Below are 22,296 nucleotides of genomic sequence, written 5' to 3' on the forward strand. Positions count from 1 at the left end.
TTTAAACAAAATCTTTCTACTCAAATTTTGATTAAGAAGATACGTATTTGAATCTTCTTTTATATTTTATTAACCACACATAACCGTCATTATTCTTTTGATTTTGTCTGGCTATTCCAGACAAAACAGTCAAGAGTCAAAAATCGATCAAAAATTTTCTATATGATATGAAAAATATTTTCAAAATGAAGATATATTAATAACAATTAGTATATCATGTTTGAATTCTAATACCTTCATATCATGATAAAAATATTTTTATCATGCTTCATACTATAGGAATTACATAGGATTGAATATTATGATGTCCATTTTGCGTTTTTTTTTTTTTTTTTTTGTTCTTGAATATTACTGGCAACACTGTTTTCTTCACATTTTCATTTGTGCTTCTTCTTACTAACAATGATAACAAACTATCAGACGCTGTGTAAAAAATTAAAATTTTTAATAATATTCCTCATATTTTTAATTGAAAATGCTGGTAAATTATAAATTAAACATTACTTTAACATTAATAATTGAAGTTGTCGCAAATTGGCGAAAGTTAAAAAAGAAATAATGACTTTTTTCACAGTCTGTGAAAAAGTTGGTGAAAAATTGCAACCCCCTTGCATTTGTGTTTGCATACAAAACAAAATTGTTTATTTAGCAAAAAATATAAGTTTTATAGAAAATTTCAGTTTTAAAACTAATTTTATCTTATTATATTTTAAGATTCCCTTCATCGTACCCTTAAACATTTTGAGCTTATTCACAAGGACGATGTTGAACATCGTATTGTAAAACGGGGTGCTAAGCACAGCAACAACCCTTACAACACTATCAAAGAGGTGGAGTTCAAAGCCTTGGGTAAGAACTTCCGTTTGATATTACATCCACATCGTGAAGTACTACACAGCAAATTTAAGGCCTATACCGTAGATGGTGATGGCAATGAGACCATTGTACATTTGGGTAAGCGAAAATAAAACTAGAAGAATGGTAACAATAAATAGCAATGAAAACATTTCGAACAGATCATGACAATTTTTTTACGGGACGTGTTTTTGGAGAAATCGATTCACAAGTTAGAGCTCACATAGAAAATGGTTTGATGACCATGTCCATCAATTTACCAGATGAAACATATCATGTAGAGGTAAAAGACAAATGTTTAAGTAAAACTGAACATAAAATATATGTATTTACTTTTATTTTGTAGCCCTCTTGGCGTCATTTGCCTACTGCCAAAGAAAATACCATGGTGGCTTATCGTTTATCCGATGTCAAAGTAAAACATCCGCATGGCGATGAAAAGTCCGGAGCAGCCCCCTTAACTTGTGGTTATGTTAAGGAAGGTTTAGGTAAGGATTTTGCAAGTTGTATTATAAGAAACCTAATTTTATGTTTTAACTAGAACTTGAAACCGATGACGAAGATGAGGAAGAATCAAAAAATTTAGATATTGACAATAATCGTCATAATTATCATGAACATGAACAATCCAATCTTTTGCCTTTGACTCACAATCAATCTCACAAACGGAGCAAACGTCAAGCTGATCAATATGAATATACACCCACAAAAACTCGCTGTCCTTTACTTTTGGTGGCCGACTATAGATTCTTTCAAGAAATGGGTGGCGGTAATACCAAGACCACTATAAATTATTTGGTGAGTTTTTATAAACATGTTGAATTGTTTCGTAATTTAAGTTAATCGAATTTTTTTTGTAGATAAGTCTTATTGATCGTGTTCATAAAATTTACAATGATACTGTTTGGCAAGACCGTTCCGATCAGGAAGGCTTTAAGGGTATGGGCTTTGTTATTAAAAAAATTGTGGTTCATTCAGAGCCCACACGCCTAAGAGGTGGAGAGGCTCATTATAACATGATTAGAGAGAAATGGGATGTTCGTAATCTTCTAGAGGTAAGAGTAATACTTTTCATATCTGTTTTTATTTTAAATACAAATAATATTCATCTCATGTATTTCAATATTTAAATTTCATCATATTTTTATCTCTTCAATTATTCTTAATAAAAAATCATTTATTTGCTAACGTAAAATTAAGGTATTTTCTCGTGAATATAGTCATAAAGACTTTTGTTTAGCGCATCTTTTTACGGATTTAAAATTTGAAGGCGGTATTTTGGGTTTAGCTTATGTTGGTTCACCTAGACGTAATTCTGTTGGAGGCATTTGTACACCAGGTTAAACAAAACAACTCAAATTTCATGATTATTTTTTTTTTCAAATTATATTTCATTTGAATTTAGTTTTCCTGTTTTTTTTTAAATTTTAGTTTTCAGAAATTTTTTAGTTAGTAATAGTTTAAAATTTTAAGGAAAAATTATAATTTTTATTGTTTTTATTGTTTTAAAGTTATTTTTACGGAAATTTGACGGACTTCTAAACCCATGAAGAAGCACATTTTATTTTTATTATAATTATAAACTTTCTTTTCACTTAAACAAATCCTTATTTTTCAACAATTTTTTACGAAATATTTTACCCTTTATCCTCATAGAATACTTTAAAAATGGTTATACGCTCTATTTGAATTCCGGTCTAAGTAGTTCACGTAATCATTATGGTCAACGTGTTATAACACGTGAAGCCGATTTAGTCACTGCCCATGAGTTTGGTCATAATTGGGGTTCAGAACATGATCCCGATATACCGGAATGTTCACCTAGTGCCTCACAAGGCGGCAGCTTTTTAATGTACACCTATTCCGTTAGTGGATATGATGTTAATAACAAGGTAAATAGATTTTGTTACAAATAACATTTAATGTTCGTTAAATTGCAATTTGTTTTGTAGAAATTCTCTCCCTGTTCTTTACGCTCAATACGTAAAGTTTTACAAGCCAAATCGGGTCGTTGCTTCTCCGAACCCGAAGAATCATTTTGTGGCAATTTACGTGTTGAGGGTGATGAACAATGCGATGCTGGTCTTTTGGGTACCGAAGATAATGATGCCTGTTGTGATAAAAACTGTAAATTAAGACGTAATCAGGGCGCTGTATGCAGTGATAAGAATTCGCCCTGCTGTCAGAATTGTCAGTTTATGCCGGCGGGTGTCAAGTGTCGTGAACAAGTCTATGCGACATGTGAACGTGAGGCTAGATGTACGGGTACTCATGCTGAATGTCCAAAATCACCTGCAATGGATGATGGTACTATTTGTCAGGAGAGAGGACAGTGTCGCAATGGTAAATGCAGTAAGTATTGTTTTAGAGAAACTTTTTTGGGAGTTGGGATTTTCTTACAATAATTTGCTGTTTCCTTTAGTACCCTATTGTGAAACCCAAGGTCTACAAAGTTGTATGTGTGATATTATACAGGATGCTTGTAAAAGGTAATTGAGTAGTTTTTTAAGTTTATTTTATAATGTAATACTTTTATTTACATATATTTTCGGTAACTTTTTAGATGCTGTCGCATGAGTATTAATGAAACCTGTTTTCCTGTGGAACCGCCAGATGTTTTACCAGATGGTACACCCTGTATACAAGGATTTTGTAATAAGGTAAGTTTAAGGCGTTCACAATTAAGAGAAAATCCTATTTAACGTTTTTCTTTTAATAAAAGGGTGTTTGCGAAAAAACCATACAAGATGTGGTTGAACGTTTTTGGGATATAATCGAGGAAATAAATATCAATAGAGTTTTAAGATTCTTAAAGGATAATATTGTTGGTAGGTCTACACTAAGCTAATTTTAACAATATACGTGTATATTTTCCATTTATTTTACAGTTGCCGTTGTTCTTTTTACTTCCATCTTTTGGATACCGGCCAGCTGTGTTATTTCATATTTTGATCGTAAAAAATTACGACATGAATTGAAACAAATTGATTGGAGCCAAAAATTAGATTTAATACATCCCAGTGATAGGCGTAGAGTAATACATATAAGGTAAATAGTTAAAATACAGCAGTAAGTAGTATTACCATTAATGAGAATTTCCTTTTCTCTTTTAGAGTACCAAGACAAAAAATTTCCGTAGCACGCATGTAATTGTCGAAAACATTAAAATTAATTTTATCATAAAATAATATATATGTATGTATTCATTATTTGAAATTTTAATCTATTTATGATTAAATCTCGTTGAAGGCTCAAATGTCTTTTAATATTAAATAAAGTGAATTTTCCATTAAATTATAAAATAAATTAAACATTTCGAAAACTGATTGATTCAGTTATTTGTGAAGCTAACAATATTCTGTACAATTTTTCATATAAAACTAAATAATGATTCTACAGATATTCGTGTAGTTGTTGTACACATAAACAGATATTCGTAGAGATCAGTCCATGATAAGCTTATATTTCCTATACAACAGGATATCAACAAAAAACTAATAGTTCCATAAGGCCTTTAAAAATTTTATAAAAAAAAGTTGTTTTTTTAATTACATTTATTTTTTAAGTAATTTTCTTTTTAATATTACATACTTATTAACTTAAAGTGTACATTTAGATTTTTGTGATTACAATTCTTTTTTTCTGGGAAGAATTTTGTTTTTACTTTTCTTAAAAGGGGACTTACAAACTGTATACAAAAAAAAAAAAAACTTAGAAGAAAAATGATATTCAAAATAAAGCGGAATAAGAAATTTCTTCTTTAAAATATATATTTTTTCAAAACTACGTGAATTATAAAGGGTGGTATGTTCAGTTTTAATTTTGTGTAAGAAGTGAAGAAGGCCTTAATCAGGTTCACCAACACAGTTGATATTTGAATTATCTAAAAAAATTTTTCATTATATATGAAATTTTGTCCAAGTCGTAGAAAAAAACAAATAAAATCTGTGCTCGTGTTCTTGATTTGTTTTGAGGAGAGCAGGATTACTTCTTTTTGCTATTTTTACCGTTTTGTTGTGGTGGTGGTTGTTCATCATCTTCATCATCCTCATCAACATCATCTTCATCCTCGTTATGCCATTCTTCTTCAACCATTTCGTGAACTAAATGTTGACCACAGATGTATACGGGACCGGTACCTTGGATAAGTTTGAAGGTAACCGAATCACTAGGGAATTCTAAGTTGGGACACAATGTACGGGTTTCACCAGCTTTCAAAACAGCAATAGGAATTTTAATAGTTTCCTTTTCGTAACCCTTAACTTCAGCCTGAAAAGACAAAAATAAACAAATAAAACATCTTTCTATCAATATAATGCGGAGAAAAGAAAACATGTGGCATCTCTTTGGCATCATCACACGTTTTCATTCATTTGTATGAAAAATTGTCGTTTTACCTGTACAACATTGAATTCGCCGCTTTTGGCATCAGCACCCAGGCTTATTTGTTTAATAATTAATTTTTGATCCTGCACATCTTTGTCAGTTTCAGCAACTTCGAATTGGGCCAAAGGATCCTTTTCGCTTAATTCAACACCTTTAAGAATGTGAAAAATTATTTATTTATAATGTACAAATATCAAGGTTATTTGTTTGTCATGCTGCCGGTAGACATTTTTGATTATCAATTCGCCGGCCGCATCAAACAAACACAATTCATTTTCTTCTCGTGTTTTTTTTTATAATTTTGGTTTTACTTACCGTAAAATGATTCTGTTTCCATTTTTGTATATATTATTTATTTAAACTAAAAATTATTTAATAATTATACTTTTGTCGATATTTTATATACAACTGTACAAGTTTTCTTTTAAAATAAATTTGTTTTACACGTGCCACTCGCCACAGATATAATGACCATATTACAGCAAAAACACGCAGAAGAACACAAAAATCACAATCGCAAAACTTGGCACCTCTTATCGAATTGCCAACCTAATTTTTTGTTGCTCTAGAAAATGTGATGCCAGTTTGTAAAATTTTCTTATAAAAAAGCCCAAAATACCTATGTATATAATAAGTACAACCATATATAGGTTGGATAGTACAAAACCTCATTTAGAAATTATGATTAAGTATTCTTGTGGAAATTATATAACTTGACTTTACAAACATTTTACAATTTATGTTAGTCATTTTATAGACCTTAAAATTTTTATAAGTTGTCGACGAATTTAAAAATGAAATTTTTACTTTTCAATTCCAAAAAGTACAGTTAGAAAATTTACTGAATTAATTGTTTAAAGGCCTACGTCCTTATTCACAAACAACATTTTTATTTTATAACAAAAGTTTTATAAAACAAAATTTCCATACAAAATCTAATTTTAGTTTGTGAATAAGGTGGTTAGATTTTACACTATTAATTGTGTACGTTTTTAATAGAAACAAAAATAATTTATTTATTCATTTTATTACCATAACCTAGCCTTTATAAGGCCATAGACGGTTACAAATTTCTTAAAAAAAATACAACAAGATTTCCTTTAAATTTTAAAAAATTATGATTTATCATAATTTTTCGATATTTCTAAAAACAACTTTTTCTGTAAGTCGACTTCTAGTGTTTTTACATACAACTTTTTGGACAAAAAAAAATTGTTTGAAGAGTTCTATAAAAATATCAATACATAATAAAAATCCATATCCAATTAATTATATATAAACCCCCATATTCATAAACAGTATTTCATTTTATAAAAGGTTTATAAAAAAATTTCCATACGAAATTTGAATGAATGAATAAATATATGTAACAAATTAATAAATATATATTAAGCATATATCAACCTTGATAATATTTTTAAGGCGTATATTTTACTATGTAATATTGTTATTTTGGCCAAAGTGGCTTTATATTACTGAATAAATAAATAAATAAATTTGATTTATAAATCGTTTATAAAATAAAAATTTCTTTATGAATATGTGGGTAAATCTTATTTATTAAAAATGTTTAATTTTTTGTGGCAAATTTTTATACCCTTCACCTTCGTGAGAAGGGTATATATAAGTTTGTCATTCCGTTTGTAATTTCTATAATATAATTTTCCGACCCTATAAAGTATATATATTCTTGATCCTTATAGATAGCGGAGTCGATTAAGCCATTTCCGTCTGTCTGTTGAAATCAGTTTTTAGAGGACCCCAGATATCGGCGAGATCCGAATCTTCAATAATTCTATTAGACATGCTTTCGAGAAGATCGCTATTTAAAATCAGCTAAATCGGTCGGTAAATAACGGAGATATGAGCAAAAATCCGAGACAACCTCTGAAAATTTCATCAAAAAATTGTTAAAAAAGCAACAAAAACACGTGTACATCTTTTTCTATGTACACGTGTGTGTGTAGATGTATTTGGTTTTATTCAGCTGTGTATTTTTTTGTATGTTTGGAATCCAAACATACAAAAAATACAATGTTTACCAGCAATGAATCAGAGGTCGAATTCGACCGGCTTCGAGTCGGAGCTTAGCCGCCGCCGAACTATATTTAATTGCTTGAGCCGCCGCCGAAACATTAGGCTTAAATCGACTCAATTTTTTTTAATGTTTTTATTAACTAGACTGTAAGATCAATTATGTTTAAAATACACTATGGTGAAGGGTATATAAGATTCGGCACAGCCGAATATAGCACTCTTACTTGTTATTTTATTACAAGATTTTCGATTATATATAGTTAATTTTTAAAATAATAAACTAAATACGGAATTACAATTCCCATAACAAATAAATAACTCATCTGGCAGCACTTTTTTCAATAAACGTTGGCATTGCCATTTTTACGAAATACGAAGACAAAACGAAATTGCCAAACATTTTCGATTCTCTGCTTTACCCCCGCTTTACCGGCTTTGCGTGTTCTGCTGCATAATTTTTTTTCTTCTTCGTAGTCGCTGTGGTGGAAAAAAATTCATCATTTTTTGTGTGCAAATAACACGAGTAACGTGAACAGTTTCATTATAAAATTTAATCCAAAAGAATCCATAAAATCACAATGTCTGACGAATCATTCTATGGTAAATATAAATTCTGTTAATTTCCACAATAAAATAATGTTATTATTTGATAAATTGTCAACGATTTCAGCGACGAAAAATTATTGCAAAAATGGCGGCTAGAAAAATGTACAATATTTTTTGTATTTGCAAAAAAAAAAAAGAAATACAACAATATTTTATTGAATTTGGAAAATTGTATTAAAGCTTGCTAATAATGTGTTTGTATTTTTTTAGGTGTTACTTTAAGCGGCGAAAACAGCTCCGTTGAATGGGAAGTGTTATCCAACGATGAAGATTATCCCCGCGGACAAAAATTAATCATCAGACAAATTCTTTTGGGCGCTGAAGCAAAAGAGGATGAATTCAATGTTGTAGAGGTAAGTTTTTTTTTTTTTTTAATTTACAAGATGTACTTTTTCGAGACAGGGAATATATTGAGGATACTGATGCATTTTTGTTTTTTAGTTTAAACAGGAGGTGGGTTAGTTAGTGTGTATATCCATATAACCTTGTTATTTTTTTATGCAAGAGAAGAAGTAGTCGATTTTAGATGGTTGGTTTGTTTGGTATGTTAACCTCACTCATTGTCATTTGGTCGCATTTTTTCTTTATATTTTTTGTATTGTTCTGTTTTGTATGTACAATATTTTTCTTGTATTGTACTCATATGCCTTGCGTTTATAAGAAATATAAGCGTCATTAGTATGTCTTCCTTGAAAAATTTTGTTTATCCATTCCTTCTACCAATTTAATGATTTAAAGTTTGATATTGTAAATCTTTGTGAAAATATCCGTGTTTGGGTTTAATATAGAAATATTTAAATTTTTATCTTATAAATCTAGGAAAACTTCTCAATTGACTATAATTTTCAAATAATAAACATTTTCATTTTGGCGCCAATATCTTAAATTTTAGTTTTGTTTATATTAAGCAATATTTTTATGAAAATTTTCTTTAATAACTATGTAAAGGTATAGTATAGTTAAAAGGTATAGTTTTTGAAATAAACTTTTGTCAAATCGTAGGTATTTTTTATTCGTTTTTATTTTGTCTAGCTTAAAATTATATTTTAACTTCCGGCTGTGAGTAATGTTTAAAAACAAACAATAATACAGTAATAGCAATAAAAATAATTAAAGCAAAGGTAACAATCAGCATGGTTTTTCTTAGATTGCTTTTATACAAATAATATACATTTCACATGTGCTAAGTACAGTTTTGTTTATTTCTTAAACTAAAACTAGAATCTCTATTGAAGACTATAACTTTGTAGTTTTTTTGTTTTGTTGTTATTTTAATATTATCCATGTGCTGCTTTCTGTTTGCATTTAAGTGGAAAACTATTAAAAAAATGTTTAAAAGCAGGTAAAATTTAACTTTGATGCGAGGATTAAAACGAAGGATCAGAATGGATTTTAAAGGAATTAACAAAATAAATTATATCTATGGTGTAGGGATCTTCGTGGTATAAACATTTTTAATTTTGGAAAGTCCTAGGTATAATGTATTCCTAAGTTTATACTTGTTCGAATGTCTGGGATTAACCATTTATCAAACATAACTTTAGTGATCAATGGAATCATTTATGAAGGATCAGTAAGGATTTAATATAAATTAACAAAATAAATCATATCTGTGATACAAGGATATTCGTGATATAAACGTTTTTAATCTTCGAAAGTTCTATAATGTATTCCAAAGTTTATACTTGTTTGAATGTCTGGGATTAACTATTTATCAAAGATAGTCTAAAACATAACTTAAGTGATCGGTGGAAATGATCATTTTGAAATAATATTTGTAGGTAGTAGGGTTTCTTTAATAGAATCTAACCGACTTCGATAGTCGATAGTTCGTTTTATATAAAGTATTAGAATTAAATACAAATCGAGAATTATCATGTTGAAACAACGTGATAACATCGTTCAAAGGTCTAGTGTATATTAATTTACCGTTTTTATACCCTACACCACCATAGTATATTCAATGTTTGTGCTGATGTTTGTAACACACAAAAATATTGGTCCTACAGCCACCTTAGAGTAACCGATCGTCTCAGAATCACTTTCTGAGTCGATTAAACCATGTCCGTCCGGCTGGCTGTCCATGTAAACCTTGGGTACAAGGTACAGGTCGCAATTTTCAAGATGTTTTGATGAAATTTGGACCAACGACGAAGCCTATTGAAAATGGTTGAAATCGGTCCATTATTTGTAAGGATAGACCCATATTTACACTTGCCTCCATAAAACCCCTCTTTTAGAAAGTCACTTTTTTCAACAAATTGTTAAAATACTAAACTTTTATTTATAACTTTAAAAGTATACATAGGTATATTCACAATATATTTAGCAGAAAGTTTATAAGTTTCGATCCAGCGAAATATTACTCTAATATAATTTAAACTTAATTAAAAACATTACTGCTTTTAAAATAAAATTTTTCGTATAAACATAAATTTTTATATGAAATCGTTTTTTTTTCTCTTAAACTTAAATATACTATTTATCTATTACATTATACAAAAATTATCTAAAAAAAATACATTTATTAAATGACACATAAATTTGTTTTAACTTATATAAGGAACTGTTTTTGTACATTTGTATTAGTGTTTTTTAAACTTCAAGATGTTCACTTGTATTGTCTAAAGCACTTAGTCTAGGTTTGGCTTCCTCTACAAGTTCAGCTATAGATTTGGTAAACTTAAACATAGATTTCTCTTTAGGATGTAATCTACAAATAACGCCAGCAGCGCTGATATTCCAATTCCAACATACCAAGTCACAAGAGTAGATAAGTAAATCTTCTTTTAATGACAAAATGTTCTAAAGAAAAAGTTAAAGTGTTAAAGATTATATTTTTTTTTATATAAAAATTGTATCTTTTTCAAACTTACCAAAGCCACAGTAGAATCAATATTTGTTATTTCTTCTCCATTTAAAACAATCAATTTAATGTCATCATTGGTGGCTACAAATTTAACAACTTTTGATTTTAAATATTCTGCTGAAGAATAACAAAGATTTTCCTTAACATTTACAATGCCCACTTGTATAGATTGTATCTTTTCATTATGAATGAAAATTTTTGGTCTAGCACTTTTATATAAAATAAACAACATATTAGCCAAAATACCGCATACCATGCCATATTCCAAACCCAAAAATAGACAAGCTATTACGGTTACCAGGAAAGGAAACAAATCCAATTCTGTAAGAAATAAATTTCGGGAAATATTTTAAATATTCAAATATATTAAGTTAATGTTCATACTTTTCGATTTCCAAATTTCTCCAATACGATCATATTCCACCATAAATATCATGGCAGATATAATAATGGCCGATAGAGTAGCTTTGGGTATATAGTAAAATGTCGAAGTCAAAAAGGCCAATGTCAATAGAACTAAAATACCAGTAACAGCACCTCCCAAAGTGGTCTTAACACCACTGGAGTTATTAATAGCGGAACGGGTAAAAGAACCAGTAATTGGCATGGAAGAAACAAAACTACCCATAACATTACAAAGACCCACAGCTATCATTTCTTGTGAAGCATCAACTATTTTACCTTTAGCTGTATAGAAGATGAGATAATTTATAAAGTGTTTTATTTTTTAAAACAGTTTTAATACTTACAAAATGCTTTTGCTATGGCTACTGTTTCGAGTATAGAGATCATAGGTAAGGCAGCTAATGAGGCTCCTAAATTTGATACCATATCTCCAAAACTATCGGTGGTACCATTGGTACTGGTAGAGAAGGGTGGTGGTCTAAAAGGTGGTATGCCAGGTGTAATTTTACCACTTACTCTAAAGGGCAACCAATCATCATGACTTAGTAGATAACAAATCAATATACCCACCACCACTGCCAAAGCATTACGGGACAGGGAAATGTATTTGGTTAAAGTTTTAAAACGGCAAGGTAAATCTTTAACTTTCTGCAAAGGTTTAAAGAAAAAATATTATAAATTATTCCATGATTGTGAATTTCTTCAAATTTAAAACCACTTACTCTCATTAACAGCAATACCACCAAAGTACAAACACCCAAAATGGCATCATTTCTTTTGGTTTCAGTTATATGGGTAAAGAAATTTATCCATGAGTCTAAAAACTCATTGGAGGGACCTTTAAATAAAACAATTTTTAAGAAATTTCTTTTAAAACAATAATAAAACACAACTTACTTTTAATGCCAAATAAATTATTTATTTGACCACTACCAATAGTCAGAGCGGCAGCCAAAGTAAAACCTGTGGTAACTGGTACCGATATAAATCTTACCAATACACCCAAATTCAAAATACCCAATAGAAATATAATACAACCCGATAAGAAACAACATAGTACAGCATAATCTGGATTACCAGCAATATGAGTTTGAATCATTAAAGACATAATAGCAGTAGGGCCTAGAAACACAAAGCAATACATTAATATTTGTTCAAACACATAAAATATATTTGAATTACTTACCCACTGTTATATCTTTACAAGTACCAAATATAATATAAACAAAACAACCCATAAATGCTGAATATAAACCATATTGTGTTGGTAAACCGGCAACAATGGCATAAGCTATAGCCTGTGGTATGGCTGTAAGACCCACTGTCAAACCAGCCACAAAATCTGGTACCAGAAATTTAGGATCATATTTAGGTAACCATGTTAAAATCGGGAAAAATTTCCTTATAGTATCGGTAGAGCAACAACTTTTTGAGCGAGTTTTTATAATTCTACCCACATCTGGAAATGTTTCTTTGTACAAACTCTCTGTAAAGATATAAAGATAAAGTTATTTTGGTTGGTTTTTTTTTTAGGAAAATTTATTTTTATGCTTAACATTTTTATTTGACATGTTGTTTTTATTGTTATTGTTATATTTTTGCTTATCATTTGCTAGCATTAATTTTCCACTTAATTTTCACAGCTTTTTGCGTAAATTAATTTTGTGGTATTTGTTTGGTTTTATTATGTATTATATGTAAATTTGCATATGCATTAGTAATAAATGATTAATTGTGTGTAGAAAGTATTTAGGAGTTTTTTGTGGTTGTTGTTGTACTTTGAAAACCTTTTAGAGTGTTTTGTTTATTTTTATAAAATGTTTCATTATTATTATTGATTTTTAGTTTAAAAATAAATATTTGTTTTAAATATTTAAATGAGGGTGTATTGGGCATTTCTCTGGTCATTAATTTTCATTTATTTAAATTATTAACATGTTTTTCATAGTTGGAGTGTTACATGTATATAATTATAGTGTTGTTATTTTAAAGTCTTATTATCAAAAAAATATTCCATTTTTTTACGTTAGCCGCTATGGGAATATGTTTTCTTGTAAGTGAAGTAAGAAGGAAGGACTTTTGCTGGTTGTTTTGTTATTTTTATTTTAGTTTCTTAAAGTATGTTCAATTTTATCGGAATATACTTGAAACCTTTTTAAAAATTTTCAATCCATAGATTTATATTTTTCTAAAGTCAAATCCGAATCTCAGAATATCTTAATGACATCTTTGATTCTACATAATCACCCCTATCACCACCAATCATCATTTCACGTAAAATATGTTCCCTTTTTACTTTTTTCGTTCACTAAATTTTTTGTCGTAAAAAATTACCTGTTGTGGAATTTTGTAAAAATTAAAACAGCTGTTCTATACAAAATCAACTATTGTGAAAGAATTGATTACAACAAGTTTGCGATAGCAATTTTCCCTTCAAGGGGAATGAAAATTTCAAAGAAACAAAATTTTCACTTCTCTTAGAGATAGGGGTGATTATAACTCCAGAACAACTTTAATTGTCAGAATTGGTTTTAAACATGAGAAAAAAATTCATTGATTTCATGAAATCTTATGTTTTCGGCTTTTTGCTAAATAATTTATTTTATTACACTAGGCGACAAATACAATATTTCTGAAAAGTGGATCCGAGTGGAACAAGAATATTTTTTTTAAAAATTGCCAAACAACAAAAAAAAAACAGGTTTTTCGTACTTTTAAGCATTTATAAGACAATAACATTGTTAAATCTGAACCGATTTTATGTTTCTCCGCGAATTAGAAAGCAGAAACTGAACGTTTAAGTAACCTGAAGAGATATGTGAGAATTTCATCAGCAAACATATTTTATATTTTAATTCTATACAGTTGTCCATGTTTGGAGATGTTTTTTGAAAGTATTTTATTAACTATTTATTAACTAATTAGAAACCCAGGTTTCTTCATGATTAACACGCAACTTTGCTCATAAAAATCCTTTAGCAATTGACGACGTTATTGATCTTTTTCTTAATAAAAACTGATTTTCTAAAGAATGCTTTATATTGAAAATCTTCGAAAAATTTAGTAGAAGGATTAAGATTTATGCTAAATTTCATATGGTATATCTTCTTTCTTTTTCGAGATATCTTCACCTAAACGGCCAAATAGACTACACAAGCCGCTTAACAAACTTGCCAATATTTTACGTTTGTGCAAGACTGTTGTGTAGTGTACGAGTTTGTTTCATGTTTGCACAAATGCTTGCGGTTTGTTTGATCACAAAACAAAAAAAGTTTTGATTTTTACACAAACATATTGAATTTTTATCAATCAGTTTGTATTGTTTATATTTTTAAATACATTTTTTTTTTACAAAATTTACATGTTGAAGGGAAATTTACATCAGAATCTTTGCAAGACCACAAAAACGTGAAAAAAATGGTGATTGTATGAGCAATGTTTGTGTAGTGTGTGTTTTTTAATCTATTTAGTTTGTCTTGGTGCAAACATCAGGACACAATATCTTAAATCCTCTCGTTATGTGAAAAGCGATCAACAGGCTCGATGGAGGCCTAAGTGTATTTCTTCGGATTTGCATTTTAAATTTCTAAACATAAGTTAGCAATGACTCAATATCAGTGTAAATTTCGGTTTCCCTGATAATTAATAATGCAGGAAAAAGCATTTATTGGGTTTTTTTGACTTGAAATACCTCAAGCAAAGACTTTGTTGTTTTTAAAAAAATTTGTTAACATTATCTAGGTTCATAACCCCCTTAAAAACACATTTAAAACATATTATTAAACTGATATGGTTTTTAATCATCATAACAGGCTTAAATAAATATTGTCACTGGGTGAAATGTTTCATCAACATTTGTTTTTTTTTTTCTTACATTTTAATGAAATTTAACACTAGAGCTTTATACAATTTGAAATTCAATTATTCTTATTTAAAGATTAAAATCATAATTTACAAAATTTTTCTTTAAATAGGTTTTTATAGTTTCCTTGTTTTTTTAAATGTTTAACAAATGACAAAATACATATGTATTTGTATTTCCACATTATTCACACACAATTTTTTATATGAATTTAAAAATTACATGTTATATACATATTTAAATACATTTATAGTCACATTCTTCTTCCGCTTTTACCATAAAACGGAATTTAGTTTTAATTTTTTAACTCAAGTTTTTTTTAATTATATTTTATGTAAATACATATCAATTTCTTGGTAACACTTTAAATTGGTTTAAAAAACTTTAAAATTCTAACCAAAAAGGCAAATATTTAATACAATTAAGGCACATTGTTATTTTAAAAAAAAAAAAAACTTTTTTTATAAAAACACTTTTGGTATTTTATAAAAATCTTAATACATTTCTTATTTTCTGCATTTTTACAATTTGTTTAATTATTAAATTGTGTCAAAGTTTATCAGCTTAAAATAAATATTGTTTTTTTTATTTAATTTAACAAATAAAACATCTTCCGGTATCAACTACAACACACTACTAGATTTATACTTTTTATTTATATTTTTTTGTAATTACACACAAATAATTAGCACGAATTAATATTTAGTTTAAACGTTAATTAAACAATTTACTCACGTTTTGGATGCTTTACTTTAGTAGTAAAGCTTTTTAGTTCTATTAATAATAATATTTACAAATATTTATATATTTTTTTGGATTACAACAAGGTTATTTTACAACATATAATTTAAAACAGAGAAATCTCTTAACAAAAGCAAACAAAACTTAAAATTTTAACACTTTTATAGTTTTTTTTTTAATATTTTTGCTTTTATTAAGAGATTTCATTGTTTATGTTTTTTTTCAAATCGCACCTTCTAAATCCGTCATGTTGTGGCTTGTTTTTTTAAAAGAAATTTGAAATAAATTTTTAATAATTTTTAATTTCTTTTTTTTTCAAATTACAATTGACCAGTTTGTTTGTCGATTGTTATTTTGGTGTTTGTTTTTTATATATTTCACGCGTCCACTCTATACCACGTTGAAATATAGAATGAATGTTATTTTTTGGTTTTAATTTACTTTTTAATTTTTATAGACTAGTGTTTGCTTTTCTTCTTACTTACATACATTAATACAAACATACTCACTCATAGAGTACGTATGACACAGACATACTTTTTTTTCGTATTATTATAAGTACCTTCATAGCACGGACCCAGACCATTAACAAATATTTTCATTCACTTCCCAGAGAGCCATCAAGTTAACAACATTATCATTGTCATAAACTGATAATTTGTTGTTTTGGTGAATTACTTTTTTATAGATTTTTATATATATATATATATATATATATTTTTTTCAAATTTTTTTTGTCAATGATAACACAAATTTTGATAATTTATTTATTAGTGTGTTAAACAAGAATTATTTAAAATCACTTTATGTTTTGTTTTTATAAGTTTATTATTAAAAACACGCCTACTTTCCTTATTTTGCACATTTTGTAAAATAATCTTGAAATGTGATCTTTTTTATATTAGATTAAAAAACATTGCAATTTTTTTTAAATATTTGTTAATATTTTTTTTTATAAAAACAGCAAAATAAAATGAAATATTTTTTATTGAGTATTAGAATGAAAACGTAATTAATTTTTATCATTTAAACATTTACGTTGATTTGTATTATATTTAATGGAAATATACTCAATCACGGGTTATATGGTGGTTAGAACATTAAATACTATCTCTATATGGGATAGCTTTAGAGTTATATTAAGTGTTTGTTTTTTTGTTTAGTTTTAAATGATTTTAAGATTAAGGCCAATCTAAGATTATCTTTGTTTAACTATGTTTGAAATTGTAGCACAACTTTGGAAATATTAAGTAAAAATGTAATCTTTAATTTCACTTGATAAGTTTTTGATTTGGTATGGAAAAAGAAGAGAAAAGAATGATATTTCTGTCATTTTATCTTTTCCATAAAATTAAAACTTAAACAAGTAAAAGTGTTCGACGTTAAACAGCGTTTATTATCATTTATAACTGATGTTTGTTCAAGTTTTCTATGTTTAATTTCTTTTACTCAAAGTCATTGATCTCTTTAAGATTCTAACTACACGTTTCCAATTTAAAAAAAAAAAATATTTAAAGACCTTTTTTTGAAAAATTTAAACATTTTCCAAAGAAAAAGTTTTTGTTTTAATATAATTTTAAATAAAAAAAGCTTTTTAAAGTCGTCTGAAGAAAAAGCTTTTTAAAAGTCTTCTGATGAAAAAGCTTTTTTAAGAAATAGCTTTAAATAAAGCTTTTCCATAAAAGCTTAAAGAAACATTAATTTTTCAAATATTTTTTCGTAAAAGCTTTTTAGTCTTTTTATGAAAGCTTTATTTTCAAACTCATTTGAAAAATATTTGGTTGTGTATGTGTTTACCTTTTTCTTGAACATTTGTTAGAAAAGCTTTTTAATTGCATATATAAACTCTTTTCATGAAAAGGCTTTTCAATTTTAAAAGAAAAGTTTTACAAACATTTTTAAATAAAAGCTTATTTGAACTTGTTAATGAAAAATCCGTTTGAAAATAGCTTTGATATAAAAGCACTATTTTCAAACTCTATACAAAAACCTTTTTTTTCCTAAATTTATTCAAAATATTTTTATGGAAAAGCTTTTTGAACTTTGTTGAACTTAGTCGAAAGCAAAAAAGCTTTGTTGAACTTTTTAATGAAATAGCTGTATGAAAGTATTGTTGTTGTTGCAACAAGTTGGCTGTAACTGGATGTTCTTCCCGAAGGAAAATGCTTGCTGACAATCTTGGGCGATTGAGAATCCTTCCGGAGCGTAGATCCAATTGTCGTGGGTGTATTGCTGGTGATATTAAGTTAGAAAATTTGTTGTTAGAAAATTGCATATTTAAACACTTTATGAAAAGGCTTTCAAATTTTAAAAGAAAAGTTTTACAATTTTATTAAATAAAACTTGTTAATGAAAACTCTAGATGAAAACCTCTTTTTGCTAAAAATTTTAAAGATTTTTTCTGGAAAATATTTTTCAACTTTTTTCTTGAACAAAAAAGTAAAAGCATATTTCCTCATGTTATTAAAAACTCCATTCGAAAGTATTTACTATAAAGTTTTAGACACAAAGCTTTTTGATATGAATGTTTTATTTTCAAAATCTAGCTAAAAACCTTTTCTTGGTAAATTTTTTCAAGATATTTTTATAGAAAATCTTTTTCAACTGTTTTTTTATTCAGAAGCAAAATGTTTTATAACTTCTTAAAGAGTTTTATTATATTGGTAAAAAAATTCTGTCAAAATCCTTAAATGACTTGCAGAAAATGTTCGTACGTCATAATTTCTTGTAATCTATAAACATGTTTCTTGAAGGAAGGGGCTTATCAGATAAGTACTTTAAGATTTTGTCAAGAAGTTATGAACAAAGTTCATCCATTTTTTATTAATAATATGAGTTGAATTTCTATACTGCATTATTAGAGAACATATCCTAACATAATTATAATAAACATTATTTCTATAACATCTGGCCGTTTAAATTTATTTTATTAGCCACAATTTTATCATAAATATTTTATAAACTAAATGCTTTTAGCATGTGATTTATGAACTCAGAAAGTTAATTATTTTATAACAAAAACAATAAATAAAATCAAAAGCGATAACTTTAGTATTGTTATAAATTTAAGTATAATCTTAATTGCAGCACTTGATATTAAACGCACTTCTCAGTGCTTAAGAAGCATTTAGTTAGGTACTTAATGTTTTGATGTATGTATTTAGCTTTTTTAATATGAAAAATTAAATAAAACTTTAAATAAATAAAATTTCATTATTTTTTTTTTTCTTTCGTTTTAGGTCCACACCGTCAAAGACAATTTGAAGATCCCCATTGCTGTTTTAAAGGCCGGTGAAACACGTGCCGTTAATCCCGATATTGAATTCTACGAAACATCAGCTACATTCAAATTGATCAGAGGTAATGGCCCAGTTTATATTCATGGACAAAATATCAAAGACGAAGTTGAGGTAGTCGATATGGATGATGACGAAACCGACGAAGAAGATGATGGTGAAGAGGAAGAAGATGAGGCACAACCTAAAAAGAAACAAAAGTTGGAAAACAATGCCGAAGGCAAAAATGCCAAAAATAAGAAGAAATAAATTTCTTAACAACACCTAGTACTACCTCTCTTAATTATATACATAATATACATAAAAAACAAACACAACACATACACACAAACAAAAAAGGAAACACAAACGTTAAAAAATTTATGAATGCAAATTCTTCCCCCCATAAGTTTCTTTATGCGTATAATACATAATTAAGAAACTAATTTTTAAGACTGCTCTTCCTGGCCAAACATTTTCCAATTCAATTTTTTTTTTATTTTTTGTAAACTATACACAATATCAACAAGCAAAGTAAAAAGGGGGTTTAGGAAGAGCTTTAGTTCCTTGGTTCTTGTTTTTAATTGTATGAGTATTTTTCCAACTTTTGAAAACTTTCAAATTTTTTAAAAATTTTTTACATTTTAACAATATTATACATTGTAAGTTACAAGAAAAAAGTGTCAACATACTAAAAACTAACATGATTTTTTTTATATAGACAAGAACTGTTAGCAAATGCAGTTACTTAACAAAAGAATAAAAGCGTTTTAAACAACTAGAAAACAGCAATAAGTAAAAGAAAATTATTCAGGTAAACTTAGAAAACAGAAAATAAAACAATTAAATTTAAAACTAAACAACAAAAATAATAAATCACTTTGATTGATGCATGTTCTGCTACGACTGCATTTTTTATATACATAATATACAAACAACAAAAAAAGTTTAAAATTTTAACATCAAAATCAACAACATCAACAAGAAGAGACATACATTTTTATAAAATGTTATGTAATCAAACAAAATTTCTGTTTTTCCTCTTTCTCTCGTAAAAGAAAACTTACCACTATATAAGCTAAATAATTTAACAACAAAAGAAATACAAACAAAAAAAAAAAAAAAAACATATTAAAAAAATTCCATTATAAACAAAAAACAAAAACTTTAAAAAAATTTAAAAAAGAACTCCAAAATAAATTCTGAAAAATTATTTGAAAAAAAGAAAGTGTGTTTTTTTCTTTGCTAATTTATTGGTCGACAGTGATTCATTATGTTTACAGGATTTTTGGGTCCAACTATTAGATTATTTTCTCTGGTCCTTATAAAAAGGAATGATTTTTCCAACACTCTTCTTTCAATTTATAGAATAATCTCTAGATTATTAGATTAATTGGGTTGTATTCTAAATAGGTAAACATCCACTCGAAGACCCAAGAGGATCCAGTGTGATTTTCTTTAAGTGTCGATTCAGCACGAGGTGGAATTTATCCTAGGTGAAGGTTCGTATCAGGTTCGATGGTTTTAAATCGAGGGATGGAGACTTTTATGTTGAACATACTGGAACTGAAGTTTTTTTTAAACTTCCTGACCAATGTAGCGTACTTCAGGCTGAACTATCAACCATTAAACGGGCTGGAAACTGTCTTGTGTTTATACCACATCACAGAAGAGAGTACTCTTCACTTCCTCTGTCAGTGACCTGCCCTAGCGAATCATAGATTGAATCTGCTAGGAACCAATGTCATGCACGATATAACGGATCTAATGCTGAAAGTATTAGAAGTGAATTCTACGAAGGCCGACGCTAATCCACTGCCCCGAAAAAACCTAGAATGTTACTTATACTACAGCTACATCCCTTAAATCCTCATGTAATGCTTGTCCTAACTTCCCTCTTCCCTCAGTAGCCTGGGACTTAATAACCTGATTTTATATAATACGGATGACACCACTAACAACACGACAATTTAATCTCTTCTCTGAAACGTCCCGATTCTCAATCGGCCAAATATTGCCAACTCGGCAACAGTTATATCACCGGATGTTTTTTCCTCAGCGAAGATCATCCGCTCACAGCAGTACTGTTACAACAACAAACCCCTTCTAACGTGTGTCCTTATAAGTTCCATAGCTTTCCAGATCTCTGAATGGAAAACATTACATCATCCTGAAGTCTATATGTTGTATCAACCCGAAGTTTTTTCCTCAGCGAAGATCATCCAGTCAGAATCAGATCGCTTAGATCTCTGTCTGGAAAACATTACATTCATTCTGTAGCCTATATGACACCTTTATATCGCAATCTACCAAATAAACTTCTGCGCTTGTCACGGATTCCACAAAACTTCTGAACCCATCCGTAGGTCTTTACTTTGATTGTAAATACTTAAATCTATTAGTGAGCGATTTCAAATGACACTTCGATATACTTACCTGGAAAACATTACATTCATCCAGAAGTCTATAAACTTCTGCACATGTGTCGTATTCGATTTTGGGTCCATCAGTAAAGATCTCTAGATCTATACTTTGAATGTAAATAAATCTATTAGCGATTTTAAATGACATTTCGATTACTTCTCCGTATTCGTAGCTACTTAGTGAAGGTGCGTCGAATCGTAATTCAGAGTGTGTTGTCGTCAATTCAAACAAGAAAGAATTGCCGAATCTTATATACCCACTTTTTCAGCGCTAAACTCGTATTTTTAAGTCAGCAATGGGCGTCAAAGTCATTTTTCTAGGGGACCATATATGAGGGGAAAGGTTAATTATGGATCGATGCTCATAAAATTTGGTAGAGAGAATTTGGCTTATATATAACTTATTTCTGTCGAATTTTATTATTAAAGCATTTTTAAAACAGTTATGGCTGTTAAAGTTTATTTTCGGGAGGCCACTATATGAAAACGTAAACCGATATTGGCCATTTTCAATACCTTTCCGTTCGGACTTTATTGTGCTTTCAACAAACAGACAGACGGACGGAAAGATCGTCTTAGAATTTAATAAGGACCATGAATATATGTACTTTTGTGGGTCTATTATCAATATCTCGATGTGTTACAAACGGAATGACAAAATCCAAATGCCCCCGTTAATTGAATACCTATTGAAAAACATCTCTTGACATGTTCGCTAAAAATAATATTAAAAGCACTGAAATTCGTGGGTCTATTGATACGAAACTATCCATATGTATTTATATTGGGGCTTTGTTCTGGAAAAAAAATCAAACTTTATCATTATTTAATATCATG

The 22,296-nt window shown here is 28.4% G+C and overlaps 4 protein-coding genes across 6 annotated transcripts; 2 read left to right on the plus strand and 2 right to left on the minus strand.

Annotated features, from left to right (window-relative positions):
• The first annotated feature begins 358 nt into the window (after window positions 1-358).
• On the plus strand, window positions 359-4,222 carry LOC111686124 (ADAM 17-like protease). Of its 2 annotated transcripts, XM_023448432.2 has the most exons (14): window positions 359-481; window positions 715-954; window positions 1,017-1,138; window positions 1,202-1,343; window positions 1,397-1,653; window positions 1,716-1,910; window positions 2,056-2,194; window positions 2,512-2,747; window positions 2,808-3,207; window positions 3,278-3,344; window positions 3,419-3,515; window positions 3,578-3,683; window positions 3,744-3,903; window positions 3,969-4,222. In XM_023448432.2, the coding sequence occupies exons 1-14, from the start codon at window positions 403-405 to the stop codon at window positions 4,003-4,005; spliced, it is 2,277 nt and encodes a 758-aa protein (XP_023304200.2). In that variant the 5' UTR covers window positions 359-402; the 3' UTR covers window positions 4,006-4,222. The 2 variants fall into 2 exon arrangements, with proteins under 2 accessions (XP_023304200.2, XP_046805629.1); XM_046949673.1 differs by lacking the exons at window positions 2,056-2,194; window positions 2,808-3,207; window positions 3,278-3,344; ... (2 more) ...; window positions 3,744-3,903; window positions 3,969-4,222 and having other exon boundaries at window positions 2,512-2,691.
• A 169-nt stretch (window positions 4,223-4,391) lies between these two features.
• Window positions 4,392-5,732, minus strand: LOC111686114 (nucleoplasmin-like protein). Its single transcript, XM_023448420.2, has 3 exons — window positions 5,557-5,732; window positions 5,253-5,392; window positions 4,392-5,124 (listed from the first exon to the last, which is right to left on the minus strand). Exons 1-3 carry the CDS (start codon window positions 5,576-5,578, stop codon window positions 4,840-4,842), a joined length of 447 nt encoding a protein of 148 aa, XP_023304188.1. The 5' UTR covers window positions 5,579-5,732; the 3' UTR covers window positions 4,392-4,839.
• Window positions 5,733-7,695: 1,963 nt separating this feature from the next.
• LOC111686261 (nucleoplasmin-like protein) lies at window positions 7,696-19,891 on the plus strand. Its single transcript, XM_023448614.2, has 3 exons — window positions 7,696-7,878; window positions 8,095-8,237; window positions 19,001-19,891. The coding sequence occupies exons 1-3, from the start codon at window positions 7,857-7,859 to the stop codon at window positions 19,304-19,306; spliced, it is 471 nt and encodes a 156-aa protein (XP_023304382.1). The 5' UTR covers window positions 7,696-7,856; the 3' UTR covers window positions 19,307-19,891.
• Window positions 10,157-16,150, minus strand: LOC111686252 (sodium-independent sulfate anion transporter). 2 transcript variants are annotated; one of them, XM_046949447.1, is made up of 9 exons: window positions 15,995-16,150; window positions 15,756-15,794; window positions 12,345-12,644; window positions 12,056-12,280; window positions 11,881-11,996; window positions 11,503-11,806; window positions 11,138-11,440; window positions 10,761-11,074; window positions 10,157-10,689 (listed from the first exon to the last, which is right to left on the minus strand). In XM_046949447.1, the coding sequence occupies exons 1-9, from the start codon at window positions 16,008-16,010 to the stop codon at window positions 10,480-10,482; spliced, it is 1,827 nt and encodes a 608-aa protein (XP_046805403.1). In that variant the 5' UTR covers window positions 16,011-16,150; the 3' UTR covers window positions 10,157-10,479. The 2 variants fall into 2 exon arrangements, with proteins under 2 accessions (XP_046805403.1, XP_023304371.2); XM_023448603.2 differs by lacking the exon at window positions 15,756-15,794.
• Window positions 19,892-22,296: the final 2,405 nt, after the last annotated feature.

This window comes from Lucilia cuprina, chromosome 4 (genome assembly GCF_022045245.1).
Source record: "Lucilia cuprina isolate Lc7/37 chromosome 4, ASM2204524v1, whole genome shotgun sequence".
NCBI classification, from domain to species: domain Eukaryota; kingdom Metazoa; phylum Arthropoda; class Insecta; order Diptera; family Calliphoridae; genus Lucilia; species Lucilia cuprina.

Coding starts and splice junctions, on each gene's coding strand:
- LOC111686252 (XM_046949447.1), bottom strand. Junction 11,997..12,055: donor TAATTTATTTGGCATTAAAA/GTAAGTTGTGTT, acceptor TTTTATTTAAAG/GTCCCTCCAATGAGTTTTTA. Junction 11,075..11,137: donor AGAAATTTGGAAATCGAAAA/GTATGAACATTA, acceptor TATTTCTTACAG/AATTGGATTTGTTTCCTTTC.
- LOC111686124 (XM_023448432.2), top strand. CDS start 403: ATGATAACAAACTATCAGACGCTGTGTAAAAAATTAAAATTTTTAATA. Junction 3,345..3,418: donor ATACAGGATGCTTGTAAAAG/GTAATTGAGTAG, acceptor GTAACTTTTTAG/ATGCTGTCGCATGAGTATTA. Junction 3,684..3,743: donor CTTAAAGGATAATATTGTTG/GTAGGTCTACAC, acceptor TTTATTTTACAG/TTGCCGTTGTTCTTTTTACT.
- LOC111686114 (XM_023448420.2), bottom strand. CDS start 5,578: ATGGAAACAGAATCATTTTACG. Junction 5,393..5,556: donor GGAAACAGAATCATTTTACG/GTAAGTAAAACC, acceptor ACATTCTTAAAG/GTGTTGAATTAAGCGAAAAG. Junction 5,125..5,252: donor GCGAATTCAATGTTGTACAG/GTAAAACGACAA, acceptor TTGTCTTTTCAG/GCTGAAGTTAAGGGTTACGA.
- LOC111686261 (XM_023448614.2), top strand. CDS start 7,857: ATGTCTGACGAATCATTCTATG. Junction 7,879..8,094: donor GTCTGACGAATCATTCTATG/GTAAATATAAAT, acceptor GTATTTTTTTAG/GTGTTACTTTAAGCGGCGAA. Junction 8,238..19,000: donor ATGAATTCAATGTTGTAGAG/GTAAGTTTTTTT, acceptor CTTTCGTTTTAG/GTCCACACCGTCAAAGACAA.